Genomic DNA, 19,869 nt, shown 5'->3' with positions numbered 1-19,869 from the left:
TTTATAACACTGTGTACACATATACAGGGAGACGTATATTATATATATATATCTGTATTAGTTTATAACACTGTGTACACATATACAGGGAGACGTATATATATATATTTGTATTAGTTTATAACACTGTGTACACATATACAGGGAGACGTATATATATATATATTTGTATTAGTTTATAACACTGTGTACACATATACAGGGAGACGTATATATATATATCTGTATTAGTTTATAACACTGTGTACACATATACAGGGAGACGTATATATATATATATTTGTATTAGTTTATAACACTGTGTACACATATACAGGGAGACGTGTATATATATATATTTGTATTAGTTTATAACACTGTGTACACATATACAGGGAGACGTATATATATATATTTGTATTAGTTTATAACACTGTGTACACATATACAGGGAGACGTATATATATATATATCTGTATTAGTTTATAACACTGTGTACACATATACAGGGAGACGTATATATATATTTGTATTAGTTTATAACACTGTGTACACATATACAGGGAGACGTATATCATATATATATATATATTTGTATTAGTTTATAACACTGTGTACACATATACAGGGAGACGTATATATATATATTTGTATTAGTTTATAACACTGTGTACACATATACAGGGAGACGTATATATATATATATCTGTATTAGTTTATAACACTGTGTACACATATATAGGGAGACGTATATTATATATATATATATATATATATATATATATATATATATATATATATATATATATATATATATATATAGTGAAGCAGCAGATAGGGCATTGTATAAACATCCAGCGCTGTATATTATATATTTATATCTTATTGTGGTTCTGGTATTTTATTATTACTACTACTTTAGTTTGAGGATTTGGTATCCTCAACATAGTTATTTATTATTTATTTATTCTTGTGCAGAGTCGGGGCGCCAGGCCAGAGATCGTGGGGTCCCTACCCAGATCAAATGGAGGTCCCTTTTAATTAGGGTGGGACCTATGGTGCAATGATCAAGGGTTCAATCACTTTATGGTCATATTAAGGACACTTTAACACAATTTACATGATGCTTCTCTGGGACATTTCCCTCTGGACAGTCCTGGGAATACAGAGGGCAGGGACACCTCTCGGGTGGATTTCTATCAATGACTCCATCTGTAGGGAACACACAGGGAATGAATACATCAGTGCTGGATACATTTCTATGTTACTAGGTAATGAGAGTGATATCTATATATATATGTCTCTTCTTACCTTGTGATGTGAGGGGCCGGTGATCCTCCATCATGACTATGTCCTGGTACAGATCCTTGTGTCCTTCTACATACTCCCACTCCTCCATGGAGAAATAGACCGCCACATCCTGACACCTTATAGGAACCTGACACAGAATTATACCATCATCACCAGACCCCTCCATTACTGTATAATGTCCCAGCAGTGTCACCTCTCTAATCATCACCAGACCCCTCCATTACTGTATAATGTCCCAGCAGTGTCACCTCTCTAATCATCACCAGACCCCTCCATTACTGTATAATGTCCCAGCAGGGTCACCTCTCCAGTCATCACCAGACTCCTCCATTACTGTATAATGTCCCAGCAGTGTCACCTCTCCAGTCATCACCAGACCCCTCCATTACTGTATAATGTCCCAGCAGTGTCACCTCTCCAGTCATCACCAGACCCCTCCATTACTGTATAATGTCCCAGCAGTGTCACCTCTCCAGTCACCACCAGACCCCTCCATTACTGTATAATGTCCCATCAGGGTCATCTCTCTAATCATCACCAGACCCCTCCATTACTGTATAATGTCCCAGCAGTGTCACCTCTCTATTCATCACCAGACCCCTCCATTACTGTATAATGTCCCAGCAGAGTCACCTCTCCAGTCATCACCAGACCCCTCCATTACTGTATAATGTCCCAGCAGGGTCACCTATCCAGTCATCACCAGACCCCTCCATTACTGTATAATGTCCCAGCAGGGTCACCTCTCCAGTCATCACCAGACCCCTCCATTACTGTATAATGTCCCAGCAGTGTCACCTCTCTAATCATCACCAGACCCCTCCATTACTGTATAATGTCCCAGCAGTGTCACCTCTCCAATCATCACCAGACCCCTCCATTACTGTATAATGTCCCAGCAGTGTCACCTCTCCAGTCATCACCAGACCCCTCCATTACTGTATAATGTCCAGCAGTGTCACCTCTCCAGTCATCACCAGACCCCTCCATTGCTGTATAATGTCCCAGCAGTGTCACCTATCCAGTCATCACCAGACCCTCCATTACTGTATAATGTCCAGCAGTGTCCCCTCTCCAGTCATCACCAGACCCCTCCATTACTGTATAATGTCCCAGCAGGGTCACCTCTCTAGTTAGCAGCTCAGTGATCCTGTGGATGAGTTCTAGGATCTTCTCCTCATGTATCAGTGAGAGAGGTGGAGGCTCCATGATGGGGCCCCGGGACCTGCTCCGTCCTCCTGACTCATGGAGATGGCTGCTGGGGGCCACACACTCCCCCCATGTCTTCTTCACTATGGTGGTCAGTTCTGGAGACCTCACCTACAAAGAGACATCCAGAACATAGATAAGGGTACAACAATGGTGGAAATGTAGATAAGGGGACAACAATGGTGGAAATGTAGATGAGGGACAACAATGGTGGAAATGTAGATGGGGACAACAATGGTGGAAATGTAGATGGGGACAACAATGGTGGAAATGTAGATAAGGGGACATCAATGGTGGAAATGTAGATAAGGGAACAACAATGGTGGAAATGTAGATAAGGGAACAACAATGGTGGAAATGTAGATGGGGACAACAATGGTGAAAATGTAGATGGGGGACAACAATGGTGAAAATGTAGATGGGGGAACAACAAATGGTGAGAATGTAGATGGGGGACAACAATGGTGAAAATGTAGATGGGGGAACAACAAATGGTGAGAATGTAGATGGGGGACAACAATGGTGAAAATGTAGATGGGGGAACAACAATGGTGAGAATGTAGATAGGGGGACAACAATGGTGAAAATGTAGATGGGGACAACAATGGTGAAAATGTAGATAAGGGGACAACAATGATGGAAATGTAGATAAGGGGACAACAATGATGGAAATGTAGATGGATGGGACAACAATGGTGGAAATGTAGATAAGGGGACAACAATGGTGGAAATGTAGATAAGGGGACAACAATGGTGGAAATGTAGATGGGGGACAACAATGGTGAAAATGTAGATAAGGGGACAACAATGGTGGAAATGTAGATGGGGACAACAATGGTGAGAATGTAGATGGGGACAACAATGGTGGAAATGTAGATGGGGGACAACAATGGTGGAAATGTAGATGGGGACAACAATGGTGGAAATGTAGAGAAAGGGACAACAATGATGGAAATGTAGATAAGGGGACAACAATGGTGGAAATGTATATAAGGGGACAACAACAATGGTGGAAATGTAGATAAGGGGACAATGGTGGAAATGTAGATGGGGGAACAACAATGGTGAGAATGTAGATAGGGGGACAACAATGGTGAAAATGTAGATAAGGGGACAACAATGGTGGAAATGTAGAGAAAGGGACAACAATGATGGAAATGTAGATAAGGGGACAACAATGGTGGAAATGTATATAAGGGGACAACAACAATGGTGGAAATGTAGATAAGGGGACAACAATGGTGGAAATGTAGATAAGGGGACAACAATGGTGGAAATGTAGATGGGGGACAACAATGGTGAAAATGTAGATAAGGGGACAACAATGGTGGAAATGTAGATAAGGGGACAACAATGGTGGAAATGTAGATAAGGGGACAACAATGGTGGAAATGTAGATAAGGGGACAACAATGGTGGAAATGTAGAGAAGGGGACAACAATGATGGAAATGTAGATAAGGGGACAACAATGGTGGAAATGTATATAAGGGGACAACAACAATGGTGGAAATGTAGATAAGGGGACAACAATGGTGGAAATGTAGATAAGGGGACAACAATGGTGGAAATGTAGATAAGGGGACAACAATGGTGGAAATGTAGATAAGGGAACAACAATGGTGGAAATGTAGATGGGGGACAACAATGGTGGAAATGTAGATGGGGGGACAACAATGGTGGAAATGTAGATGGGGACAACAATGGTGAAAATGTAGATGGGGGACAACAATGGTGGAAATGTAGATGGGGGGACAACAATGGTGGAAATGTAGATGGAGACAACAATGGTGAAAATGTAGATGGGGGACAACAATGGTGAAAATGTAGATGGAGGGGACAACAATGGTGAAAATGTAGATGGAGACAACAATGGTGAAAATGTAGATGGGGGGACAACAATGGTGAAAATGTAGATGGGGGGACAACAATGGTGGAAATGTAGATGGGGGGACAACAATGGTGAAAATGTAGATGGGGGGACAACAATGGTGAAAATGTAGATGGGGACAACAATGGTGGAAATGTAGATGGGGGGACAACAATGGTGGAAATGTAGATGGGGACAACAATGGTGAAAATGTAGATGGGGGACAACAATGGTGAAAATGTAGATGGGGACAACAATGGTGAAAATGTAGATGGGGACAACAATGGTGAAAATGTAGATGGGGGACAACAATGGTGAAAATGTAGATGGAGAACAACAATGGTGAGAATGTAGATAGGGGGACAACAATGGTGAAAATGTAGATGGGGACAACAATGGTGGAAATGTAGATGGGGACAACAATGGTGGAAATGTAGATGGGGGACAACAATGGTGAAAATGTAGATGGGGGGACAACAATGGTGAAAATGTAGATGGGGGGACAACAATGGTGAAAATGTAGATGGGGGGACAACAATGGTGAAAATGTAGATGGGGACAACAATGGTGGAAATGTAGATGGGGGGAGAACAATGGTGGAAATGTAGATGGGAGGACAACAATGGTGAAAATGTAGATGGGGACAACAATGGTGGAAATGTAGAAGGGGGAACAACAATGGTGGAAATGTAGATGGGGGGACAACAATGGTGAAAATGTAGATGGGGGGACAACAATGGAGGAAATGTAGATGGAGGGACAACAATTTTGGAAATGTAGATGGGGGGGACAACAATGGTGGAAATGTAGATGGAGACAACAATGGTGGAAATGTAGATGGGACAACAATGGTGGAAATGTAGATGGGGGACAGCAATGGTGGAAATGTAGATGAGACAACAATGGTGGAAATGTAGATGGGTCCCCTCACCTCTCCGGTCAGCAGGTGGAGGATCTCCAAGGTGAAGTGTAATATTCTCTTAGTCGTCTCATTCCTGTCCTTGTCCATCCTTGGGGGTCATTCAGGAGAAGAGGAGACAACTGGATCAGCTAGAGGGGATAGTCCTGAATAAAAGGAGCTTGAATCACAGAACCAGCGACACAATGTAGCAAACACCCTCCTCCTGTAATCTCCTTACTACTGGGGTTACACACTGTAACAAACCTCCACCTCATGTAATCTCCTCACTACCGAGGTGACACACTGTAACAAACCTCCACCTCATGTAATCTCCTCACTACCGGGGTGACACACTGTAACAAATTTCTGGGGGTGAGGGTGGTCTTATGGTGGTGATCATTCTTCTGGGGTGAGGGTGGTCTTATGGTGGTGATCATTCTTCTGGGGATGAGGATGGTCTTATGGTGGTGATCATTCTTCTGGGGGTGAGGGCGGTCTTATGGTGGTGATCATTCTTCTGGGTGGTGAGGGTGGTCTTATGGTGGTCATCATTCTTCTGGGGGTGAGGGTGGTCTTACGGTGGAGGTCATTCTTCTGGGGATGAGGGTGGTCTTATGGTGGAGGTCATTTTTCTGGGCATGAGGGTGGTCTTATGGTGGTGGTCATTCTTCTGGGGATGAAGGTGATCTTATGGTGGTGGTCATTCTTCTCAGGATGAGGGTGGTCTTATGGTGGTGGTCATTCTTCTGGGGTAAGGGTGGTCTTATGGTGGTGATCATTCCTCTGGGGTGAGGATGGTCTTATGGTGGTGGTCATTCTTCTAGGGTGAGGATGGTCTTATGGTGGAGGTCATTCTTCTGGGGTGAGGGTGGTCTTATGGTGGTGGTCATTCTTCTAGGGTGAGGATGGTCTTATGGTGGAGGTCATTCTTCTGGGGTGAGGGTGGTCTTATGGTGGTGATCATTCTTCTGGGGGTGAGGGTGGTCTTATGATGGCGATCATTCTTCTGGGGTGAGGATGTCTTATGGTGGCGGTCTTTCTTCTAGGGTGAGGATGGTCTTATGGTCGCGGTCATTCTTCTGGGGTGAGGGTGGTCTTATGGTGGAGGTCATTATTGTGGGGGTGAGGGTGGTCTTATGGTGGAGGTCATTCTTCTGGGGTGAGGGTGGTCTTATGGTGGTGGTCATTCTTCTGGGGTGAGGGTGGTCTTATGGTGGTGATCATTCTTCTGGGGATGAGGGTGGTCTTATGGTGGTGGTCATTCTTCTGGGGTGAGGGTAGTCTTATGGTGGTGGTCATTCTTCTGGGGTGAGGGTGGTTTTATGGTAGTGATCATTCTTCTGGGGGTGAGGGTGGTCTTATGGTGGAGGTCATTCTTCTGGGGTGAGGGTGGTCTTATGGTAGTGATTCTTCTTCTGGGGATGAGGGTAGTCTTATGGTGGTGGTCATTCTTCTGGGGTGAGGGTGGTCCTATGGTGGTGGTCATTCTTCTGGGGTGAGGGTGGTCTTATGGTGGTGGTCATTCTTCTGGGTTGAGGGTAGTCCTATGGTGGTGGTCATTCTTCTGGGGTGAGGGTGGTCTTATGGTGGTTATCATTCTTCTGGGGTGAGGGTGGTCTTATGGTGGTGGTCATTCTTCTGGGTTGAGGGTAGTTTTATGGTGATGATCATTCTTCTGGGGTGAGGGTGGTCTTATGGTGGTGGTCATTCTTCTGGGGTGAGGGTGGTCTTATGGTGGTGATCATTCTTCTGGGGTGAGGATGGTCTTATGGTGGTGATCATTCTTCTGGGTTGAGGGTAGTTTTATGGTGGTGGTCATTCTTCTGGGGTGAGGTAGGTCCTATGGTGGTGATCATTCTTCTGGGGTGAGGTAGGTCCTATGGTGGTGATCATTCTTCTGGGGTGAGGCTTACTTTCAGTTTCAAATCCCCTGCTAGGAGCCCTGAATGACCGATATTGAGTGTCCATCCAGGAGGGCTACCGGTGTGGTTTTTAAAGTGAAAACTAAAAACGCTGCCCCCCCCCCCCCAGCAGCACATTTATCCTATGCCCCCCGACAGCACATTTATCCTATGCCCCCCCCCGGCAGCACATTTATCCTATGCCCCCCCCAGTAGCACATTTATCATATGCCCCCTCAGCACATCTTCCCGTAGCTCATTAATCATATGTGCCCCCCCCCCCCAGTAGCACATTTATCATATTCGCCTCCCCAGCAGCATTTATCATATGCCCCCCACCCCCTGCAGCACATTTATCATATGTCCCCCTGCTGTCACTCACAAATTTCACTTTAAGAACCCCACCGGAAGCCCCAGATGGACACTCAGTACCGGTCATTAAGGGGTCATAGCGGGGGATTTGAAACTGAAAGTAAAACACAGTATATACATGGCAGGGGGTATATACATGGCAGGGGGTATATACACGGCAGGGGGTGGAGCATGCCGCCTGATCTCCTGGATAATAACTTCTGATTGCATCGGAACTCAGAAGTGAGACTCTGTGCGATCAATCCCTCAGCCCCTGTATTACAACCCCCATCATGGGACAGACTGTGATGATAGGGGTAGTAGTAGATGAACTAATGTAGCCTCCCCAGCTGCCCGCAGACTCCCGCAGTCGAGGGTGTGGGGGGGGGGGGGAGAACCATGACCACTACTCCCATTATGGAAATTGATATGAAAGGCTCCTCCATCTGCCATAAACATCAATGTTTTTTTTAATTTTTTTAAATCAGATATTTTTTATTAAGTTTTCTTTTTTTAAACACACGTTAACAATAACATACAGTCCCCAACAACCCCCCCCCCACACATAGAACCATTCCGTCTCAGCCCCACCCCATCAATGTCCCACTACCCCACCAAATCCCCACCAAATACATGTTTGAGTAAAAAAAAAAAAAAAAGAACAAATTAAAAAGAAAGAAAAAAGGGGAAAGGAAAAGGATAGAAACACTTAGACCCCCGAAGTCATGGACATTAGCGTTCGCAATCACATTCCACTAAATCTCCCACACAGCCATCCTCATACACATCAGGGAGGGAGACGCAGCACACCAGGGCTCTCCAACCTTAGCTCTCTTGTCAGCCCTTCCATTCAGAACCACATATTAGAGGACCCATCCCAAGCTAAGATACTTCTGCAGGGGGATCAAAGCTTTGCACCCAGGGACCCCAGACACCATCAAACTTCCTCTCCACTTTGCGCTTAGTATAGATCCCCTTTTCAAGTTTCACTATGTGAGCTACTCTTGCAATGAGATCAGCCACTCCCGGAGGAGAGGATCTGATCCAAAACTGTGCGATCAACTTCCTGGCTTGATATAAGATTCTCAGGATCCCAACTTCTGCCAGGGAGGGCTCCCGACCACAACCTATAAGTCCAAGTAGGCATTCCTTGGGAGTTCTATTAACGGTCACCCCATACACTGTTCAAATGAGATGCAGCACCTCAGTCCAATAAGTCAGCAAACAAGGGCACGTCCACATCATGTGTACCAGGTGTGCCTCTAGCTCACCACATCGCGGTCAGGCCGAGTCAGACCGAACCCCTATCATATGAAGAAATGAGCGAGTCTTATATACCCTGTGAATAAAGAACAGTTGAGACAGCCTATTAGATTCCGATAGAGACAAAAATGGGGTAAGTGCCAGCACAGTACTCCAGTCCTCATCAGTCAGGATCCCAAGGTCCCTCTCCCACTTAGACCGAACCGTCAAAGGGAACCCCTCATGATGGAAGCCAAGTAGTTCCCCATAAAGCCAGGAAATTACACCAGCAGAATCTCGTTTAGTCACAGTAGATTCCAGAACCCTATTAGACTGTACCCGTAATTCCCTCACCCGATTCTGCGATTCATAGGCATGGCGAATCTGCAAATAACGATAAAATGAGGAACGCGGTAGGGCAAACTCCTCCCGTATGTCTTCAAATGACCGAACAACCCCCTGATCAGCTAACTGACCCAACTCACAAAGTCCCCTCCTCTCCCAGAACTCGGCATCAGCATAGGATTTAAAGACCGGCAAGCCAGGGTTATGCCACAGCGGAGTAAATTTAAAATAATTGGTAATACCCAAGAGACATCAATGTTACCGTATATACTCGAGTATAAGCCGACCCGAATATAAGCCGAGGCCCCTAATTTCACCCCAAAAATCCCAGGAAAAGTTATTGACTCGAGTATAAGCCTAGGGTGGGAAATACATCATCCCCCCCCTGTCATCATCCAGACCCTCATCATCATGACCCTGTCATCATCAACGCCTGTCATCATCCCCCCCTTCATCATCCCCTTGTCATCATCCCATGAAGGGGGGTGGGGATGATGACAAGGGGATTATGACAAGGGGATGATGAAGGGGGGCTTCATCATCCCCTTGTCATCATCCCCACCCCCCTTCATCTTCCCCTTGTCATCATCCCCTTGTCATCATCCTCACCCCCCTTCATCATCCCCTTGTCATCATCCTCTTGTGAACTATCCACCCTCAGTGGTCTTCAACCTGCGGACCTCCAGAGGTTTCAAAACTATAACTCCCAGCAAGCCCGGGCAGCCATCGGCTGTCCGGGCTTGCTGGGAGTTGTAGTTTTGAAACCTCTGGAGGTCCGCAGGTTGAAGACCACTGCGGCCTTCGACATCATCCAGCCCCCTCTCACCCCCTTTAGTTCTGTACAGTACTCGCCTCCGCTCGGCGCTGGTCTTGTGCTTCAGGACTGTCCGGTGAGGAGGTCGTCCGGTGGGATACTGGTTCTGCCATCTTCACCGGGAGGCCTCTTCTCCGAGCTTCGGGCCCGGAATAGAGGCGTTGCCTTGACGATGACGTAGAAGGACGTTGGTAATGAACGTACCTCTGCGTCGTCGTCAAGGCAACGTGACTATTCTGGGGCCGGGCCCGAAGCGCGGAGAAGAGGCCTCCCCGGTGAAGATAGCAGCCCGGAACCACTATCCCACCGGACCACCTCCTCAGCGGACAGTCCTGCAGCACCGGACCAGCGCCGAGCGGAGGCGAGTACTGTACAGAACTAAAGGGGGTGGCTGGATGATGTCGAAGGCCGCAGTGGTCTTCAACCTGCGGACCTCCAGAGGTTTCAAAACTACAACTCCCAGCAAGCCCGGACAGCCAATGGCTGCCCGGGCTTGCTGGGAGTTGTAGTTTTGAAACATCTGGAGGTCCGCAGGTTGAAGACCACTGAGGGTGGAGAGTTCACTCGAGTATAAGCCAAGGGGGGTGTTTTCAGCTGAAAATCGTGCTGAAAAACTCGGCTTATACTCGAGTATATACGGCTTATACTCGAGTATATTTATTATATCTGTTTCTATTCCGTTATTGTTGACGGGGAAAAGAATATAAATACTGCAAATACTGCGCGCAACTCCTCGTCAAAGAAAACGGATTAGGGACCAAAAAGGGAGCAAGCGACTCGGAAAGGACTGAAAAAAAATTCCGCTGACATCAAACGGATTACTGGCTCTCAGTCTGCCCCGGGGACCGTCGCCTCTCAGTCTGCCCCGGGGACCGTCGCCTCTCAGTCTGCCCCGGGGACCGTCGCCTCTCAGTCTGCCCCGGGGACAGTCGCCTCTCAGTCTGCCCTGGGGACCGTCGCCTCTCAGTCTGCCCCGGGGACCGTCGGCTCTCAGTCTGCCTAGGGGACTGTCGGCTCTCAGTCTGCCTAGGGGACTGTCGGCTCTCAGTCTGCCCCGGGGACTGTCGTCTGCTCTCAGTCATGATTATGTAGAAATCTAATCATATATATGTAAAATTGCCCAATCTGTGAGCGCCCCTGAAAACCCAGCTTTTCTCCACAGCAGGTTCCCGGTTCTCCTGGGAATCTGAAATCTCTATAGCAGGACCGTCCTGGACGGGTGCGGGTCAAGGCAGCTACCGAAAGATTTAACTTGTTACCTGCCAGAATAGGTGTTCAGCTCCCAGCGCAAAACCATCAGGTAACCGAAGCAGCTCATCTGTCTTTTCTCCAGTTGCCACTGGTAACGGCACAACGTAGCGCCATTGTTTGTTTTTACACATTTATTTCTTTGCCTGTGTTACCATAATATTTCACCCATAATCCCCATGTGAAAACATATTTATAGACATATTCTGTAACCGTGATAATCCCCATGTAAAAATATATATTCCAAGATGATGATAAAACAGGTAAAATCAATAATCCGGCCCTAAAAATGTTGTGACTCATTCTTCTATTTCTATAGAATTTACTATGATTCCATTATACAACTGTAAGTATTTCAGTAAGTAAATGGTTAATCAACATAATATCAAGAACTACAGAAAAGAACCTTCTGTGATTTACCAGCCTGTACACAGCGCAGTGACCTCTAGTGATGGTGATGAGAATTGCAGCCAATCATCCCACTATGCTGTTTACTATGTCCCCCAATATAAGGGCTCGTTCAAGGCGAACTACGGGATTGAAAAATGTATCCCCTATCCTAAGGATCAGATCGCGGGGGTCCGACCGATGGTGCCCCCCGCGATCTCCTGTACGGGGCCCCGGTGTGAGGTGAAAAATTAAGACCCGTGAAAAAATTGGACCGCCTCTTTACGAAGTTTGCCGAAGCTAGAAGGGGGAGGAGCGAGGGCAGAGCGGGGAGGAGCGAGGGCAGAGACATGGGTTTGATCATTTCACCGCAGGTCTGCAGATAATTAAGCCACGCCCCCTCACCCCCCCCCCCCCCCGGAGGATGGAGAGCGCCAGAGCGCAGCTCTGTATAATACGAGACAGTGCAGGGGGAGAATGAGGACGTACACAGCCCCTCCCCTCGCTCTGTACACACAGGACCTAAGATATCACGGAGAGGTTTGATGTTATTACGGGGTAAAGCTCCTCCCTCCCGCGCTCTGTACACACGGGACCTAAGATATCACGGAGAGGTTTGATGTTATCACGGGGTAAAGCTCCTCCCCCCCCGCTCTGTACACACAGGACCTAAGATATCACGGGGAGGTTTGATGTTATCACGGGGTAAAGCTCCTCCCCCCCGTGCTCTGTACACACAGGACCTAAGATATCACGGGGAGGTTTGATGTTATCACGGGGTAAAGCTCCTCCCCCCCCTCCCCCGCTCTGTACACACAGGACCTAAGATATCACGGGGAGGTTTGATGTTATCACGGGGTAAAGCTCCTCCCCCCCCCCCCGCTCTGTACACACAGGACCTAAGATATCACGGGGAGGTTTGATGTTATCACGGGGTAAAGCTCCTCCCCCCCCCCGCTCTGTACACACAGGACCTAAGATATCACGGGGAGGTTTGATGATATCACGGGGTAAAGCTCCTCCCCCCCTCCCCCCCGTTCTGTACACACAGGACCTAAGATATCACGGGGAGGTTTGATGTTATCACGGGGTAAAACTCCTCCCCCCCCCGCTCTGTACACACAGGACCTAAGATATCACAGGGAGGTTTGATGTTATCACGGGGTAAAGCTCCTCCCCCCCCCCCTCCCCCGCTCTGTACACACAGGACCTAAGATATCACGGGGAGGTTTGATGTTATCACTGGGTAAAGCTCCTCCCCCCCCCTCCCCCGCTCTGTACACACAGGACCTAAGATATCATGGGGAGGTTTGATGTTATCACGGGGTAAACACAGAGCGGGGGAGGGGAGAGGGGACATGCAGAGCTCCTCCATAATGACTGCTGTGTGTGAGGAGACACTGGGGATGAGAGGACATAATACACGGGATGAATAGACTGCAGGGGAATAAATATCATACTGGGGATGATTTCTATGTGTGAGGGGTTGGGCTACTGAATGACACATGCTGGGAGTTGTAGTCCCTGCTATATGTGTATATGTCAGTGTTTCCCAACCAGGGCATGCTGGGAGTAGTAGTTTTGCAACATCAGTAGGCAACCTGGTTGGGAAACACTGGTGTATGAACTACAACTCCCAGGAGACTACTGATACAATATGGGTGTTGGTGAACTACAACCCCCAGAAGACTACTGAGATACAATATAGGTGTTGGTGAACTACAACCCCCAGGAGACTACAGAGATACAATATAGGTGTTGGTGAACTACAACTCCCAGGAGACTACTGTGATACAATATAGGTGTTGGTGAACTACAACCCCCAGGAGACTACTGAGATACAATATCGGTGATGGTGAACTACAACCCCCCGGAGACTACTGTGATACAATATAGGTGTTGGTGAACTACAACCCCCAGGAGACTACTGTGATACAATATAGGTGTTGGTGAACTACAACCCCCAGGAGACTACTGTGATACAATATAGGTGTTGGTGAACTACAACTCCCAGGAGACTACTGTGATACAATATAGGTGTTGGTGAACAACAACCCCAAGGAGACTACAGAGGCAGCATGCTGGTGTTATACCACAGACTGAAGACTCCTAAATGACACATGCTGGGAGTTGTAGTCCCTTTTGTGTGTGTATGCCAGTGTATCCCAACCAGGGCTGAGTTATATTAGTGTGCTGTGTATAACGCTGTAAATATATATATATGTGTGTGCTGTGTATAACGCTGTATATATATATATATATATATTAGTGTGCTGTGTATAACGCTATATATATATATATATATATATATTAGTGTGCTGTGTATAACTCTGTATATTTTATATATATTAGTGTGCTCTGTGTATAACGCTGTATATATATATTAGTGTGCTGTGTATTACGCTGTATATTTTATATATATTAGTGTGCTCTGTGTATAACGCTGTATATATATTAGTGTGCTGTGTATTACGCTGTATATTTTATATATATTAGTGTGCTCTGTGTATAACGCTGTATATATATATATATATATATATATAATTAGTGTGCTGTGTATAACGCTGTATATATATATTAGTGTGCTGTGTATAACGCAGATTTCCTCGGGCTGCAAGGGGGAGGACGGATTGCACGGGCTGCTTCTGCTTTTTCATGGGGTGATCATTAGCCCCATAAAGAGGACATAGAAATGAATGGGGTTTGTACAGGACATGAACATCACTGTATGAACCCTGTGTATTTATATGTAAGCGTTCTTACAGGGAAGCAGAGATGCACGGGGTCCATACAGGGAAGCAGAGATGCACGGGTCCATACAGGGAAGCAGAGATGTACGGGGTTCATACAGGGAAGCAGAGAGTCACGGGGTTCATACAGGGAAGCAGAGATGTACAGGGTTCATACAGGGAAGCAGAGATGTACGGGGTTCATACAGGGAAGCAGAGATGTACGGGGTTCATACAGGGAAGCAGAGATGCACAGGGTTCATACAGGGAAGCAGAGATGCACAGGGTTCATACAGGGAAGCAGAGATGCACGGGGTTCATACAGGGAAGCAGAGATGTACGGGGTTCATACAGGGAAGCAGAGATGTACGGGGTTCATACAGGGAAGCAGAGATGCACAGGGTTCATACAGGGAAGCAGAGATGCACCGGGTTCATACAGGGAAGCAGAGATGTACGGGGTTCATACAGGGAAGCAGAGATGCACGGGGTTCATACAGGGAAGCAGAGATGCACAGGGTTCATACAGGGAAGCAGAGATGTACGGGGTTCATACAGGGAAGCAGAGATGCACAGGGTTCATACAGGGAAGCAGAGATGCACAGGGTTCATACAGGGAAGCAGAGATGTACGGGGTTCATACAGGGAAGCAGAGATGCACAGGGTTCATACAGGGAAGCAGAGATGCACAGGGTTCATACAGGGAAGCAGAGATGCACGGGGTTCATACAGGGAAGCAGAGATGTACGGGGTTCATACAGGGAAGCAGAGATGTACGGGGTTCATACAGGGAAGCAGAGATGCACAGGGTTCATACAGGGAAGCAGAGATGCACGGGGTTCATACAGGGAAGCAGAGATGTACGGGGTTCATACAGGGAAGCAGAGATGCACGGGGTTCATACAGGGAAGCAGAGATGCACAGGGTTCATACAGGGAAGCAGAGATGTACGGGGTTCATACAGGGAAGCAGAGATGCACAGGGTTCATACAGGGAAGCAGAGATGTACGGAGTTCATACAGGGAAGCAGAGATGCACGGGGTCCATACAGGGAAGCAGAGATGCACGGGGTTCATACAGGGAAGCAGAGATGCATGGGGTTCATACAGGGAAGCAGAGATGCACGGGGTTCATACAGGGAAGCAGAGATGCTCGGGGTCCATACAGGGAAGCAGAGATGCTCGGGGTCAATACAGGGAAGCAGAGATGTACGGGGTCCGTACAGGGAAGCAGAGATGTACGGGGTTCATACAGGGAAGAAGATGCACAGGGTTCATACAGGGAAGCAGAGATGTACAGGGTTCATACAGGATAGCAGAGATGAACGGGGTTCATACAGGATAGCAGAGATGTACGGGGTTCATACAGGGAAGCAGAGATGCACGGGGTTCATACAGGGAAGCAGAGATGCACGGGGTCCATACAGGGAAGCAGAGATGCACGGGGTTCATACAGGGAAGCAGAGATGCACGGGGTTCATACAGGGAAGCAGAGATGTACGGGGTTCATACAGGGAAGCAGAGATGCACGGGGTTCATACAGGGAAGCAGAGATGCACGGGGTTCATACAGGGAAGCAGAGATGTACGGGGTTCATACAGGGAAGCAGAGATGCACGGGGTCCATACAGGGAAGCAGAGATGCACGGGGTCCATACAGGGAAGCAGAGATGCACGGGGTCCATACAGGGAAGCAGAGATGCACGGGGTCCATACAGGGAAGCAGAGATGCACGGGGTCCATACAGGGAAGCAGAGATGCACAGGGTTCATACAGGGAAGCAGAGATGCACAGGGTTCATACAGGGAAGCAGAGATGCACGGGGTCCATACAGGGAAGCAGAGATGCACGGGGTCCATACAGGGAAGCAGAGATGCACGGGGTCCATACAGGGAAGCAGAGATGCACAGGGTTCATACAGGGAAGCAGAGATGCACAGGGTTCATACAGGGAAGCAGAGATGCACGGGGGTTCATACAGGGAAGCAGAGATGCACGGGGTTCGTACAGGGAAGCAGAGATGCACGGGGTCCATACAGGGAAGCAGAGATGCACGGGGTTCATACAGGGAAGCAGAGATGCACGGGGTTAATACAGGGAAGCAGAGATGCACGGGGTCCATACAGGGAAGCAGAGATGCACGGGGTTCATACAGGGAAGCAGAGATGCACGGGGTTCATACAGGGAAGCAGAGATGCACGGGGCTCATACAGGGAAGCAGAGATGTACGGGGTTCATACAGGGAAGCAGAGATGCACGGGGTTCGTACAGGGAAGCAGAGATGCTCGGGGTTTGTACAGGGAAGCAGAGATGCTCGGGGTTTGTACAGAGTCTTCATGTCAGCGTTCATTGCACAGCAGCTTCGAGAGAAATTCATGTCAGGAGGGACGTACAGGAGAAATAACTCTGTAGTCCGTACAGCTTCATCCAGGGGAAATTGAGGAGGAGAAAACAGATTTTGGCGGCGGACGCCACATTAACACTTCACCTGCAGAATTCTGTGAGTGGAGTTTTATTAAATCATTAACCTGTCTAGGACCAAGGGCGTACCTGTACGCCCTCATGGTTTATGTTCACCACTGGTAACCGGGAGGTGAAGGGAACGGGAGGCCTGCTGAAATCGTTCAGAAGACATTCCGTGCCAATGCATAATGCCTGGGGGGGTTCTTGAGCGATTTCAGGTCATATGTGTCTCCGGTGACCCGGTAAATAATGGTGTTCGGGGCTGTCCAAAACAGCTTCAATCACCCTGAAGTGATAGGAGTGAGGTGGCGGCGGTGCCACCCCACCCATCTCTGCTATTGGTTGGTCAGAAGCGACCGACCAATAGCAGATTGTGGAGGTGGCGCGAGGGTTAAAGTTCTGTCCCCCTGCTCTGCCCACCCATGGTAGTCCGGGCAGAGTGGCAGAACTGTGATGTGAGCAGCGGTGGAGGTCCTCCTCAAGCAGTGGCAGGCGGCGATCGTGCTGTTGGGGGGGGAACCAGGAGGTGAGTAGTTACCTAGCAACATCTGAAGGGCCACAGTTTGGAGATCACTGTACAATGGTCTCTAAATTGTGGCCATTAAGATCTTGCATAACTACAACTCCCAGCATGAACGAACAGCTTTCTGGGCATGCTGAGAGTTGTATATGCATGCCTCCAGCTGTTGCATCTCTACAACACCCAGCATTCCCTTTGGCTATCAGTTCATGCTGGGAGTTGTAGTTTTGCGACAGCTGGAGGCACTGGTGAGAAAACACGCAGTTAGGTAACAGAACCTGAGTGTTTACCCACCAGTGTGCCTCCAGCTGTCGCAAAACTACAACTCCCAGCATGAACTGATAGCCAAAGGGAATGCTGGGTGTTGTAGAGATGCAACAGCTGGAGGCATGCATATACAACTCTCAGCATGCCCAGAAAGCTGTTCGTGCATGCTGGGAGTTGTAGTTATGCAAGATCTTAATGGCCACAATTTAGAGACCATTGTACAGTGATCTCCAAACTGTGGCCCTTCAGATGTTGCTAGGTAACTACTCACCTCCTGGTTCCCCCCCCAACAGCACGATCGCCGCCTGCCACCACTTGAGGAGGACCTCCACCGCTGCTCACATCACAGTTCCGCCACTCTGCCCGGACTACCATGGGTGGGCAGAGCAGGGGGACAGAACTTTAAGCCTCGCGCCACCTCCACAATCTGCTATTGGTCGGTCGCTTCTGACCAACCAATAGCAGAGCTGGGTGGGGTGGCACCGCTGCCACCTCACTCCTATCACTTCAGGGTGATTGAAGCTGTTTTGGACAGCCCCAAACACCCTTATTTACCGGGTCACCGGAGACACATATGACCTGGAATCGCTGCCAATCTCCGGTCTGAATTGACAAGGGGGGGGGGGCTCAAGAGCCCCCCAGGCATTATGCATTGGCACGGAATGTCTTCTGAACGATTTCAGCAGGCCTCCCGTTCCCTTCACCTCCCGGTTACCAGTGGTGAACATAAACCATGAGGGCGTACAGGTACGCCCTTGGTCCTAGACAGGTTAATGATTTAATAAAACTCCACTCACAGAATTCTGCAGGTGAAGTGTTAATGTGGCGTCCGCCGCCAAAATCTGTTTTCTCCTCCTCAATTTCCCCTGGATGAAGCTGTACGGACTACAGAGTTATTTCTCCTGGATGACAATGTACAGACTACAGAGTTATTTCTCCTGTACGTCCCTCCTGACATGAATTTCTCTCGAAGCTGCTGTGCAATGAACGCTGAGATGAAGACTCTGTACAAACCCCGAGCATCTCTGCTTCCCTGTACGAACCCAGAGCATCTCTGCTTCCCTGTACGAACCCCCTGCATCTCTGCTTCCCTGTATGAACCCTGTACATCTCTGCTTCCCTGTATGAACCCCGTACATCTCTGCTTCCCTGTATGATACCTGTACATCTCTGCTTCCCTGTACGAACCCCGTGCATCTCTGCTTCCCTGTATGAACCCTGTACATCACTGCTTCCCTGTATGAACCCTGTACATCTCTGCTTCCCTGTATGAACCTCGTACATCTCTGCTTCCCTGTATAGACCCCCGTACATCTCTGCTTCCCTGTATGAACCCCGTGCATCTCTTCTTCCCTGTATGAACCCCGTGCATTTCTGCTTCCCTGTATGAACCCCGTGCATCTCTGCTTCCCTGTATGGACCCCGAGCATCTCTGCTTCCCTGTATGGACCCCGTGCATCTCTGCTTCCCTGTATGAACCCCGAGCATCTCTGCTTCCCTGTACGAACCCCGTGCATCTCTGCTTCCCTGTATGAACCCCGTACATCTCTGCTTCCCTGTATGATCCCCGTGCATCTCTGCTTCCCTGTATGAACCCTGTACATCTCTGCTTCCCTGTATGAACCCCGTGCATCTCTGCTTCCCTGAATTAACCCCGTACATCTCTGCTTCTCTGTATGGACCCCGTGCATCTCTGCTTCCCTGTATGAACCCTGTACATCTCTGCTTCCCTGTATGAACCCCGTGCATCTCTGCTTCCCTGTACGGACCCCGTGCATCTCTGCTTCCCTGTACGGACCCCGTGCATCTCTGCTTCCCTGTATGATCCCCGTGCATCTCTGCTTCCCTGTATGAACCCCGTACATCTCTGCTTCCCTGTATGGACCCCGTGCATCTCTGCTTCCCTGTATGATCCCCGTGCATCTCTGCTTCCCTGTATGAACCCCGTACATCTCTGCTTCCCTGTATGGACCCCGTACATCTCTGCTTCCCTGTATGAACCCCGTACATCTCTGCTTCCCTGTATGAACCCCGTGCATCTCTGCTTCCCTGTATGAACCCTGTGCATCTCTGCTTCCCTGTATGAACCCCGAGCATCTCTGCTTCCCTGTATGAACCCCGAGCATCTCTGCTTCCCTGTATGAACCTCGTGCATCTCTGCTTCCCTGTATGAACCCCGAGCATCTCTGCTTCCCTGTATGAACCCCGAGCATCTCTGCTTCCCTGTATGAACCTCGTGCATCTCTGCTTCCCTGTATGAACCCCGTACATCTCTGCTTCCCTGTATGAACCCTGTACATCTCTGCTTCCCTGTATGAACCCCGTACATCTCTGCTTC

The 19,869-nt window shown here is 48.3% G+C and overlaps 1 protein-coding gene across 1 annotated transcript in view; it reads right to left on the bottom strand.

The window, feature by feature from the left end:
- Positions 1-19,869, bottom strand: part of LOC130297964 (uncharacterized) — an 80,794-nt gene that overhangs the window by 14,601 nt on the left and 46,324 nt on the right. The window contains exons 13-16 of the mRNA XM_056550836.1: positions 8,412-8,647; positions 2,416-2,610; positions 1,291-1,417; positions 1,100-1,191 (exon numbers count right to left, since the gene is read on the bottom strand). Coding sequence (XP_056406811.1) covers positions 1,100-1,191; positions 1,291-1,417; positions 2,416-2,610; positions 8,412-8,647 — 650 coding nt within the window. The remainder of the gene's footprint in view (positions 1-1,099; positions 1,192-1,290; positions 1,418-2,415; positions 2,611-8,411; positions 8,648-19,869) is intronic.

Source organism: Hyla sarda (genome assembly GCF_029499605.1).
Source record: "Hyla sarda isolate aHylSar1 chromosome 1 unlocalized genomic scaffold, aHylSar1.hap1 SUPER_1_unloc_12, whole genome shotgun sequence".
NCBI lineage: Eukaryota > Metazoa > Chordata > Amphibia > Anura > Hylidae > Hyla > Hyla sarda.
Note: the sequence above shows the minus strand (reverse complement) of the source record. Positions and strands in the feature narration are given on the sequence as shown.